The following is a 12375-nucleotide window of genomic DNA, read 5'->3' on the forward strand; positions in this document are numbered from 1 at the left end:
TGCAGGCCTACTTGTTGTTCCTAGAGTATTTAAAAGTAGAACGGGAGGCAGAGCCTTCAGTTTTCAGGCCCCTCTTCTGTGGAACCAGCTTCCAGTTTGGATTCTGGAGACAGACACTATCTCTACTTTCAAGATTTATGTTATGCTGCAATAGACGTAGGCTGCCGGGGATTCCCATGATGCATTGGGTTTTTCCTTTCCACTCACCTTTTTCACTCAGTATGTGTTAATAGACCTCCCTGCATTGAATCATATCTGTTATTAATCTCAGTCTCTCTTCCACAGCATGTCTTTTATCCTGTCTTCCTTCTCTCACCCCAACCGGTTGCAGCAGATGGCCCCGCCCCTCCCTGAGCCTGGTCCTGCCGGAGGTTTCTTCCTGTTAAAAGGGAGTTTTTCCTTCCCACTGTTGCCAAAGTGCTTGCTCATAGGGGGTCATATGATTGTTGGGTTTTTCTTTGTACCTATGAAGTGCCTTGAGGCGACTTTTGTTGCGATTTGGTGCTATATAAATAAAATTGAATTGAATTAAAGTCAGCATCTTTAACTAAGGATGACCACAGCAAACTGCAAGTGACCAAAGCAATCAGATTGAGGTTTTCAGTGCAACATTGTATTCTTCCTTTGTGATTGAGTTCACCTATACTGCTAACAACCTCCCACAACCACTTCCCAACCGGTCAGGGAATAAACATTTTCCTAGCAACCAGTGATGACCAGGCAGTAGTTAACCAGTCGCTAGGCCTGCATAACTGGGGCATAAGGGATGTCACAGCAATTTTAACATATACACACCACATATAGAAGATGATAAAAAAATAAATGTTGAAAAGTGAACATAGAATTTACATGCAAATCATATTCTGTTATAATACTTCAGTAACGATTAAACCAATAATCAATAAGTTCTTTGATAGTTTAAAATTAACAACACAGCATAGAAGGTTGCAGAATTTCAGTATGTAATATCAAAACCCTTTGCACAAAGAAGAAAGAAGGCAAACAATTGAAGACTACATGTTACCAAAGATGATTAAAGCAGTAATTTCTTCCAAAACAAAACATCAATTTATCTGTTAGCAGGTTGCCTCTTACTAGCATGTTTTAATTATGAGCAACACTAATGCTAATTCAATCATGTGTGTAATAGCTCTTCCCTAGATAATTTTATTCATTGTGAATCAAGCATTTCACTCAGGAAATTGTGATGTTGTTTATTTACGCTGTCCTTATCACAGTAGCGAGTAACATTAAAGCACAGTGTTGCTGAGAAACAAGATATGTAGAGTTAAATGTATTGTCTGTTACATGCAGCATATATAAGAACAAATAAAGCAATTTACAGTATTATAAACAACTCAAGAAAGGCTGGTTTTGCTAATTTTCAAAGCTACAATTTAAATTTTGTTTTTGTCTTTTTCTGAGAAAAAAATATTTCACCCTCATTTTTAGAAGCTTGAGGTTCTTGGGATTGATATATCAATCACTGACTGCTTCAGCATCATTGCCCTAAAAAAGTGTTCCAACTGCATAATGTTGGAACACAAAGGTTAAAAAAAATATGCTATTTGAATAAATAAATGAAATCAAAATCTGTCTTTAAAACACCAAAATATTCTTCTTCATATACTCATGTACACGCACATATGTTTTTGTATACTTATTTCAAAAATGATATTAGCGTTAGAAGTAGCTGACATTGCATCCTGTGCAGATTTGGTTCCTGAAGAATAAACACTCAGGTCAAAGGTCAAACTCTTTTCATCCAATAAATGTGGTTTGTTGCCTGAGAGCGACGCCATGCCATAGAGAGCTAAACACCACTATTCCAAAGACTCAAGACTTGCAAATTCAAATATGTGCAACTTGTTATTCCCCTACTGCTGTCTTTGATATCAGACTCAGGGGATCAGTGAATGAGAAACAGTCATCTGTTTTCCAAATAACTTCAGGAGAAAAGCTGGACTCTTTAGTGTCCAGCTCTCTTAATCACTTTTCTTTCCACAAGGGGATTCAATGATATGTGAGAGTTGCTTGGATGTTTTCATTTCTACAAAATTTTCTCTTTGTCTCATATTTCTTCTGACTAATCTCCATCATTCTGCCCTCGATGCTTCTGACAATTTCAGTTATAGGATTTCCCTCATCCTACACTTGTCCTTGCCTATTTGTCCCAGCCTACAATCCTTTTATAACATTTCCACCTCCCTTTGTCTCCTTGAAAATTTTGCCCTCGCTCTTTGTTGTTGAACCTTGTGTCTGTACATGTAATTCGTGAAGACTGTAAGTTCCGGTTGTGTGACAGCAAGGCTTAAACTGTCCAAGACGTTCTCTACAGTGATTAGCTCCAATTCCACAACTCGGCTAGAAGCTGACAATCATGTTATGACTTTCTCTTACATTTTATTGCACTTTCCCCTTTTCAAACTAATGGGGGTGAGCATGCATTCCTATCTTGCTGTACGTCCCTCCCCTTTCATTTTCTCATTTTAAGTGTCTCTGCCTTGACTTCATCTTCTCGGACTGCTAATCCAGTCTTGCCCCTTGTACCCCTGACATTGCCGCAAGAAGAGCAAATTGTAAAAGGGAGGAAGTGGGAGGTAACGTAAATAATCACAAAGACAGGCAGACGTGGTGTCATGTGAAGGTCTGTTCTGTGTGTGTGTGTGTGTGTGTGTGTGTGTGTGTGTGTGTGTGTGTGTGTGTGTGTGTGTGTGTCTCTCTCTCTCTGTGTACAGTACTTCTGTTTTGAAGCTTGTCACTTGTATGGAAAGAGGGCAAGCTGAAGTCAAGACAGTTTTAGCACCCTTCACAGTGTTGATAAAAAGTCAGCAGAGAGTTATGTTTTCTGTTAGATGTGACCCCGATTTAAGGAAATGGTTTCACACTAAACGATCACATTCTGTGAGATCTTATGAACCTTCATACTGGTCTCATTGATAACATATAATCCATAAATCACCTCCATAAATCAGCATGCGTGATATAGATCAGCTTCCAGTGCCAGTGCTTGACTCAAGACTGCCAATAAATTGCTAAAATATAGAAAGAGAGAACCTAACGTGGAACATTTCCATTATTGATCTTTCAAGGTAAAACCAGTACGTATAACCATGGTTAAAAAGAAAGTACACCTTCCATTAATTCTAAAGTTTTACATATTACGACATATAAGAAAATATCTGGTCGACAGTGTGATTATTTATTTAACACAAACTAAGCCAATGTATAAAAGCAGTGTATGGAAATCTAAGAACACTAACAGGCACTTTTAGCAGCAATAACTTGAAGTATTATTTTTCCATATCAGTCTTTCACATTGCTGTAGAGGAACTTTGACCTGAATTCATGGTCAGCTCAGTGCCCAATTTGCCCAGATCTTGTGGCAGCAATGCAAAGTCCAGTCATTTCACTGCTTATATTCTCCATCCATCCATCCATCTTCATCCGTTTTATCCGGGGCCGGGTCGCGGGGGCAGCAGCCTAAGCAAAGAGGCCCAGACCTCCCTCTCCCCAGCCACCTCCTCCAGCTTATCCGGGGGAATACCAAGGCGTTCCCAGGCCAGCCGAGAGATATAATCTCTCCAGCGTGTCCTGGGTCTGCCCCGGGGCCTCCTCCCGGTGGGACATGCCTGGAACACCTCACCCAGGAGGCGCCCAGGGGGCATCCTTGTCAGATGCCCGAACCACCTCAGCTGGCTCCTTTCGATGTGGAGCAGCAGCTGCTCTACTCTGAGCCCCTCCCGGATGGCCGAACTTCTCACCCTATCTCTAAGGGAGAGGCCAGCCACCCTTCGGAGAAAGCTCATTTCTGCCGCTTGTATCCGCGATCTCGTTCTTTCGGTCACTACCCACAGCTCGTGGCCATAAGTGAGGGTAGGGACGTAGATCGACCGGTAAATTGAGAGCTTCGCTTTTACACTCAGCTCCCTCTTCACCACGACGGACCGGTGCAGCGTCCGCATTACTGCAGGTGCAGCCCCAATCCGTCTGTCGATCTCCGGCTCCCTTCTCCCATCACTCGAGAACAAGACCCTGAGATACTTGAACTCCTCCACTTGGGGCAGGAACTCATCACCGACCCGGAGTGGGCACTCCACCCTTTTCCGGCTGAGAACCATGGCCTCAGATTTGGAGGTGCTGATCCTCATTCCCGCTGCTTCACACTCGGCTGCGAACCGTTCCAGTGCGAGCTGGAGGCCCTCACCCGATGAAGCCAACAGAACCACATCATCTGCAAAAATCAGAGATGAGATTCTGAGGCCACCAAAGCAAAAGCCCTCCGCCACTTGGCTGCGCCTAGAAATCCTGTCCATAAAAATTATGAACAGAACCGGAGACAAAGGGCAGCCCTGGCGAAGCCCATCACCCACCGGGAACGAGTCCGACTTATTGCCGGCAATGCGAACCAAGCTCTTGCAACGGTTATATAGGGATCGAATGGCCCGTAGCAATGGGCCAGACACCCCATATTCCCGCAACACCTCCCACAGGACACCCCGAGGGACATGGTCGAATGCCTTCTCCAAGTCCACAAAACACATGTAGACTGGTTGGGCAAACTCCCATGCACCCTCAAGTATCCTGGAGAGGATAAAGAGCTGGTCCAGTGTTCCGCGACCAGGACGAAAACCGCATTGTTCCTCCTGTATCCGAGGTTCGACTAACGGACGAACTCTCCTTTCCAGCACCCTGGCATAGACTTTCCCAGGGAGGCTGAGGAGTGTGATCCCCCTGTAGTTGGAACACACCCTCCGGTCCCCTTTCTTGAAGATGGGGACCACCACCCCGGTCTGCCAGTCCACAGGTACTGCCCCTGATCTCCACGCAACATTGCAGAGGCATGTCAACCAGGACAGCCCTACAACGTCCAGAGCCTTCAGGAACTCGGGGCAGACCTCATCAACACCAGGGGCTCTGCCACCAAGGAGTTGTTTAACTGCCTCAGTGACCTTGCCCCCGGAAATTGGCGGGTCATTCCCCTCATCCCCAGACTCTGCTTCCTCCTCGGAAGACGTGTCAGTGGGATTAAGGAGGTCCTCGAAGTATTCCTTCCACCGCCTGACAATTTTCTCAGTCGACGTCAGCAGCGCTCCGCCAGCACTATACACAGTGCAGGTAGAGCACCGCTTTCCCCTCCTGAGACGTCTGACGGTTTGCCAGAATCTCTTCGAGGCAGTCCGAAAGTCTTTTTCCATGGCCTCTCCGAACTCCTCCCACACCCGAGTTTTTGCTTCAGCCACTGCCCGAGCCGCATTCCGCTTGGCCTGTCGATACCTGTCGGCTGCCTCCGGAGTCCCACAGGCTAACCAAGCCTGATAGGACTCCTTCTTCAGCCTGGTGGCTCCCTTCACCTCTGGTGTCCACCATTTGGTTCGGGGGTTACCACCACGGCAGGCACCAACCACCTTGCGGCCACAGCTCAATGCAGCAGCTTCGGCAATGGAGACTCTGAACATGGTCCATTCGGACTCAATGTCCCCAGTCTCCCTCGGAATGCTGTCGAAGCTCTGCCGGAGGTGTGCGTTGAAGATCTCGCAGACTGGGGCCTCTGCTAGACGTTCCCAGCACACCCTCACTACGCGTTTAGGTGCACCAGGTCTGTCCAGCGTCCTCCCCCGCCACCTGATCCAACTCACCACCAGGTGGTGATCAGTTGACAGCTCAGCCCCTCTCTTTACCCGAGTGTCCAGAACATATGGTCGCAGGTCTGCTGATACGATTACAAAATCGATCATCGACCTACGGCCTAGAGCGTCCTGGTGCCACGTGCACTTATGGACACTCTTATGTTCGAACAGGGTGTTCGTTATGGCCAAACTGTGATTAGCACAGAAGTCCAATAACAAAGCACCGCTCGGGTTCAGATCAGGGAGGCCGTTCCTCCCAATCACGCCCCTCCAGGTCTTGCTGTTGTTACCCACGTGAGCATTGAAGTCTCCCAGCAGGACAACAGAGTCTCCAGGTGGAGCACCCTCCAGCACACCCCCCCCCCCCCCCCCCCAGGGACTCTAAGAAGGCTGGGTACTCTGAACTGCCACTCGGCGCATAAGCGCAGATGACAGTCAGGACCCGTTCCCCGACCCTAAGGTGCAGGGAACAAACCCTCTCGTCCACCGGGAAAAACCCTCTCGTACCGGCAGCAAGCCGAGGGGATATTAGAATACCCACCCCAGCCCGCCGCCTCTCACCAGGGGCAACTCCAGACTGAGACAGAGTCCAGCCCCTCTCCAGGAGACTGGTTCCAGAGCCCAAGCCATGTGTAGAGGTGAGCCCGACTATATCTAGCCGGTACCTCTCAACCTCACGCACTAACTCAGGCTCCTTCCCCACCAGAGAGGTGACATTCCATGTCCCTATTGCCAGTCTTGGCAGCCGGGGGTCAGTCCGCCAGGGCCTCCGCTCCTGGCCGCCACCCGGCACACAATGCACCCGACCCCTATGGCGCCTCCTGCGGGTGGTGGGCCTGCGGGAGGATGGGCCCATGTCTCCTCTTCGGGCTGTGCCCGGCCGGGCCCCATGGACTAAGGCCCGGCCACCAGACGCTCGCCCTCGGGCACCCTCCCCGGGCCTGGCTCCAGGGCGAGGCCCCGGTAACCCTATCCCAGGCAGGGTAAACTGTTCCCTCGGTGTCCTTTTCATAAGGGTCTTATGAATCGCTCTTTGTCTGGTCCCTCACCCAGGGCCAATTTGCCTGGGTGAGAATGCTTATATTCTCACATTTTGAAATTGTTTGAGAATAACTGCATAACTTGGCTCCAAATCTGCAGCTACTATTATATTTGTTTCCTATGAGAGTCTGACAAAAACTGAACAGTCCGTTCTTTGGCTCTTTTCAAACTATTTGCAAAAGCATAAACATGCTATTAAAGATGAGGGATTTAGAAATCTTCAGCAGTAGACCCAATAGCAGTAGATTTAGAGTCTGATTTCTTTTATTTTTTGTTTATTTATTTATTTTTTGGATAAATCTTCAGCAGTAGCAAAGATGTTTGTTTGTTTGTTTTGTTTCTTGTTTTGTTTTGTTTGTTTGCGTGCTAAAGAAAACCTTCAATTTTATCTTTTCAATAAAGAAACCTTCAAATCCTGTCTTGTGTAAAGAATTCATTTACAACTTTTCTAATCTATTTCTTAGGCAACCCCAGATGCTCAGCCCTGCTATTAGGTATCTTTCAGACCTGACATAAACCACCTATTATGCTGAAACAATGAGCAACCTTATTGCTTTTGTTATTGTCTATCTTTAACCAGATTCTTTAAAATTACACGTATTAAAGCTGCTTTACATTCTTTCAGCCTTTTGTACTGAATTTTCTTTTCTGTTTTGTGCTCTTTCAGTGTTTCTTTTTGTTGGCATATTGCATTCTTTAGAGTAGACCAGATGAAATCACACTTCAAATTCTACCCCTTACAAGGAATAAATGGTAAATGGCCTGTATTTATATAGCGCTTTACTAGTCCCTAAGGACCCCAAAGCGCTTTACATATCCAGTCATCCACCCATTCACACACTGGTGATGGCAAGCTACATTGTAGCCACAGCCACCCTGGGGCGCACTGACAGAGGCGAGGCTGCCGGACACTGGCGCCACCGGGCCCTCTGACCACCACCAGTAGGCAACAGGTGAAGTGTCTTGACACAACGACCGAGACTGTCCAAGCCGGGGCTCGAACTGGCAACCTTCCAATTACAAGGCGAACTCCCAACTCTTGAGCCACAATCGCCCCGGGAACTGTGTGCATCTTTTGTTTATTGCAATAGCTGATCTCTGATTTTTATGGAAGCATGCTAAATGAAATGAGGTGTCGTGGCTGCAAAAAATAAATGGATAAAGCAGTTTTTTGGACATTCTTCTTAATAGCCTAAATTATACACAAAAGAGTAGTAAATTTGGGTTTATAACAAATATATGAAGTACAGCTTCTACTTCATTTGCTTGTTATTACTGACAACAGCTAGATTTTTTTGTAATATTTAGTTGTAACCTAAATAATGTGTCATTCTAGTAGCCCAAGACCTGAAATGATCAACAAGATGAACCTGAATTATTTAATAATACAATAATATAATGACAGAGAGGTGGTGATATGATTTCAAGTAATCTCGGTGGAAATTCCTGCTATTTGTGTCTTACCTGACTTTGTGGTGTAGTTTCTTAGTTTACTCATAAATAATTATAGATGGTAACAGAAAACATTTTTCCTAATATTTTGTGCTAAAATAATTGCATATATATGAATCTTTCATTCCTCCTGAAGAGTAATAGGTGATTGTAAGTTAAAAGATTGTGTAGTTTACAGTATTTCCTCCACTCGATAATGCTGTTTGAGTGCATCAGGCTTCTTATCAACTAAACCTGTAGATGGTCTGACTTTATAGCTGCAGTACTTTACTGCAATAACAAATATTAATAACTAGGGATGGGTACCGGTGTCCGGTGCCATGATGGCACCGGTTCTGACATAAACGGTAGTAACCAGACCGAAAAGCAGCGCACATTTCGGTGCTTTATTTCGGTGCTTTTTTTTCCTGAGCTGTGATACACTTTAGATTCTAGCCAATCAGTTTACGTTTCCGAGGATAGTAGGCGGGGCCAGGTACGTACGTTCTTTTAGAGCAGAGCTACAGATTAAAAATGCTCAAGGCGAAGCGGTCAAAAGTCTGGCTGTACTTCACAGCAAAAGATGCAAACTCAGCAGCCTGCAACAAGTGCTTTAAGCTGATACTGTGATACTGTCAAAGGAGGTAACACCTCAAATCCGATGAAACACCTGGCGACGCATAGCGTTTTTTTTTAAAAGCCCAGAAATGCGCTGTATTTGATAGCTTGCTGCGAGACCTCACACCGAGCACATCTACTGCGGGTGGGTTGCCTGTTATGCAACATCCCCCAAAAACACGAAGAGGAGAGTCCTGGCCCCTAGCCCTGCCAGTGTAGCAGAAATGATGACGGATGATGGTGGCAGCAGCAGCCGTTCTTCTCTGCGTGAGTAGCTAATTTACATTGAGTAGGCTAACCACGTTATTACATTAATGCATGTAAGGTGAACTAGCAAACATCATCATAGCTACATGCGGCTGTCTTCTTGTTTGATGGCAGACACTCCCTTCACCCTGGCTAAAAAGGCTAAAATGACCAAAGAAAAAGTGGAAAACAGTTAAACATGAGAGGTTTAGGACAAAGTTTGTGTTTTTTCCATTGTTTAAGCACTGCTTCCAGCCAAGAGTGATACCATATATGCCCCATAGCTGCAGAAAAGGCTAACATTGTTATATTTTTACAAAAAACAGCTGAACATGAGAGGTTTTTGGACCAATTTTGTGTTCTCCATTCTTTAAGCACCGGTTTGAGCACCGTTTGAGCACCGGCACCGTTTCAAAAGTACCGATTTGGCACCGGTATCGGATAAAACCTAAACAATACCCATCCCTATTAATAACTCGTCAAAAGAACCAAAACAAACATGAAAATGTTTTAAAAATGGATCACACTAAATTGTTAACATTTTAGTAGAGGTCTGCATAGCTGCGTCTCTGAGGCCCAGGTATGCTGTATGTCATTATTTGATCTTTTCAATTTTGCCACATTCTTCATTTAAATGGTTCATTTCCTGAACTGACTGCCAATTGAAATATATGTTTTTGAAACCAGAGCTACCAACACACTTTTTTATTAAGACTAATATAAATTTTAAATGATATAATGGAGAGTGAACAGCAACACCCAAGTATTACAAATAAAGTATTTGTCCATACCTATTTGTTTGTCCAAACTCACATCTTCTCATGTACCCTAACCAACTATTTCTTCTTTTTAGCCAATAAAATCATTAGTATCTCCTCATTCATGACCCATAATCGCAGTCACAAACAACTCAGGTTGACCAGTACAGTAGTTTACCTCCCTTCGGGCCATAGACATAGACAGCCCATGTGAAAATATCCTTGCTTTAGCACAAACTTTGTTCCAACATGTGATGGTAGAGTATTTTTTTTTTTATCATTTGCAATCATTTAGAATCAACTTGCTGATAGTCCAGCCATGGTATGAAGTCTGAATACAAATGTCTGAATGCTGAATATTCAGTGTTTATTCATTAAGGCATAAAAAACCTTAATGGAAGTTTGGCTTGGCTCCCATGTACACTTAACTTGTTGCACATACTCAGAACTGCACATAAAATGTAGTCTGAAAGTCTGAGTGCACAACAAGAGCACATTTATTCCATCATTCATTTTCAAATGCTGTGTCTTGGGATGTTTTGCTTTACACGAAACAGGAAAAGGGTATAAATATGCATTTGTTTTTTTTCATGTGTGAGATATCCATTTGGTGCTGCCTTGGTGATAAGTCGTCAAACTTGAGTCAGGTTGAGATGAAGGAGAATGAGAAGCAGAAGATTTAAGCATTCTGTGGATTATTGAACTGATTCTGAAATTTCAGGTCAATCAAGGAGACTGAAAATGCAGCATACTTTTGCTTTGGGATCACATTACATGAATGGAATAAAAAGACAAGCTATAAAGCAGAATTTGTTTTTGTTTTTTAACAGCAACGTGTTCAGTGATGATGACAATTTAACAATTATTTTTGCTAAGAGTAATTGTTATTGTGTAATTGTTCACTTATCAAGAGAAAAAAAACACTTTGTTTTCAATGAACATTAAAAAATGCATCTTAATTTAAAGAAGTTCATGCACTAGAAGTTCATCAACTTATTTTCATTAATTCATTAATTCTGCTGTTCATTGGTAAGTATTTTCCTCTTGCTCTCGCTACTGGACTTGAGGTCAGCATACATTCACTCTGGGTTCCTTTATACCTCTATGTTTGCATGCTGACCATTTTTTTCGTCACTAAAAACTGTAATCAGCTCTCTGCTCATCATACAAAAATTGAACCACCATTCTCTGCACCTGATTATAAAACATGCAAAAAAAGATTGCCTCTTTTTTTTAGAATCTCTGAAAAACAAATTTGTATATCAATCAACTTTTTAATTCTCAGCTTGGTCCCTGACTCCCTGGTTACCATCCCTCTTTTGGCTACTGTCCACCCAATTATACTTGTTCCCCATTTTTAGTTTTATTTTAGTATTGTCTTCTATTCCACCTTCAAATTGTACGACCCTGTCAAGGTTCAGTTTCAAAATGGGCCTGTAGTGTGTGGCAGGGTTAGACCGTTAGTCTGGTATCTTCGGGTAGATCACTCTAGGATATATCACTATGGTAGCCTATGCTCCACATACAGTATAACCTGCTCCAACTTGCTCTGTGTTCAAGCTCCAGGCTGAAAACCATTACCATTTTCCACAAATGGGAATGCAGTGGTTTTCTTTCCCTAGACATAAGACAATACGCTCTATGTCTCATCAGTCCTCAAAACATTATTCCAAAAGCCTATCATTTCATTTTTAGCGGAAAACAGATGTGCACATGTGCTCTTTTTTGGGATGCAGTGCTTTATTGTTGCTCAGTATTCTCACGATTATTGACACATGAACATTAGCAAATATGGGACAGGCTTGTAGTTCCTTGTGAACTCTTTCTGGAGTGACGTTTGATCGCTCATGAAGAGCAGATCAATAGTCTTGAATTTCCTTCATGTGTATACCCTGTCTAAGTGGAGTATTTATTAACTACGTGACCAGCCTTCTCCTTTTTTTCCATCATGGTATGAAGTGAAGATCAAATTTTTTTAGAGCCTTCTTTCTTAAATAAAAATTGTTTCCTACGAACAGTTGTCACTAGTGCCATTGAAAACACCTAATTCTAATTTAACCAAACATACTGATAAATCTGGGATTCACTTATTATGGCCCTTTGCAAACGTGAAGTGTATAATTATTTTTCTTAGGTAAATGAACAAGTGTAATGGTTTCACATAATTTGATTAATTAGGTTCTCACATTTAACTTTTAGGACTTTAAAATATGATGTTTCAGGTCATATTTCTATTTAATCTTAAAAAACAAATGAAAAGGGAAAAGGCGAAAAATCATATGTCACAAAACATGGCTGGCTTGAAAGTATACATATCAGCTGATGTAGTAACTACAGCTTGTCACATATTACATCCAGCAGTTTATGAGAAAAAATCTACTTAAATACTGAAATTGCATATCTCAATACTTATGCAAATACTAAAGCAAGTGTTTACACTTACACACAAACTTGAGCAGGACTGTATCTACTTACAAGCTATGCTTGGCCACATAAGGGCCACATAAAATTGAATTAGAAAACCCACACAAAGAAATCTCTGGCTCTTTGAAGATAAATTCTAGTGTGAATGGTTATAGGGATTTATACACAAGCAGCTCAACTCTTAACCCCAGGTGATTTAACTTGCCTGTGCCCCTCAGTACAGGTGA

The 12375-nt window shown here is 43.2% G+C and overlaps 1 protein-coding gene across 3 annotated transcripts in view; it reads left to right on the forward strand.

The window, feature by feature from the left end:
* The window catches only part of opn7b (opsin 7, group member b), a 101565-nt gene that overhangs the window by 71983 nt on the left and 17207 nt on the right, over positions 1-12375 (forward strand). The window contains exon 1 of one of the 3 annotated variants that reach the window (XM_082519063.1): positions 8594-8987. The exons of the other annotated variants lie outside the window; for them this stretch is intronic. Within the exon in view, the coding sequence (XP_082375189.1) occupies positions 8955-8987 (33 nt within the window). The 5' untranslated portion in view covers positions 8594-8954. Of the gene's footprint in view, positions 1-8593; positions 8988-12375 lie in introns of those variants that run through there. 3 annotated transcript variants of the gene reach the window in all.

Source organism: Aulonocara stuartgranti (assembly GCF_965226115.1).
Source record: "Aulonocara stuartgranti genome assembly, chromosome: 20".
NCBI classification, from domain to species: Eukaryota; Metazoa; Chordata; class Actinopteri; order Cichliformes; family Cichlidae; genus Aulonocara; species Aulonocara stuartgranti.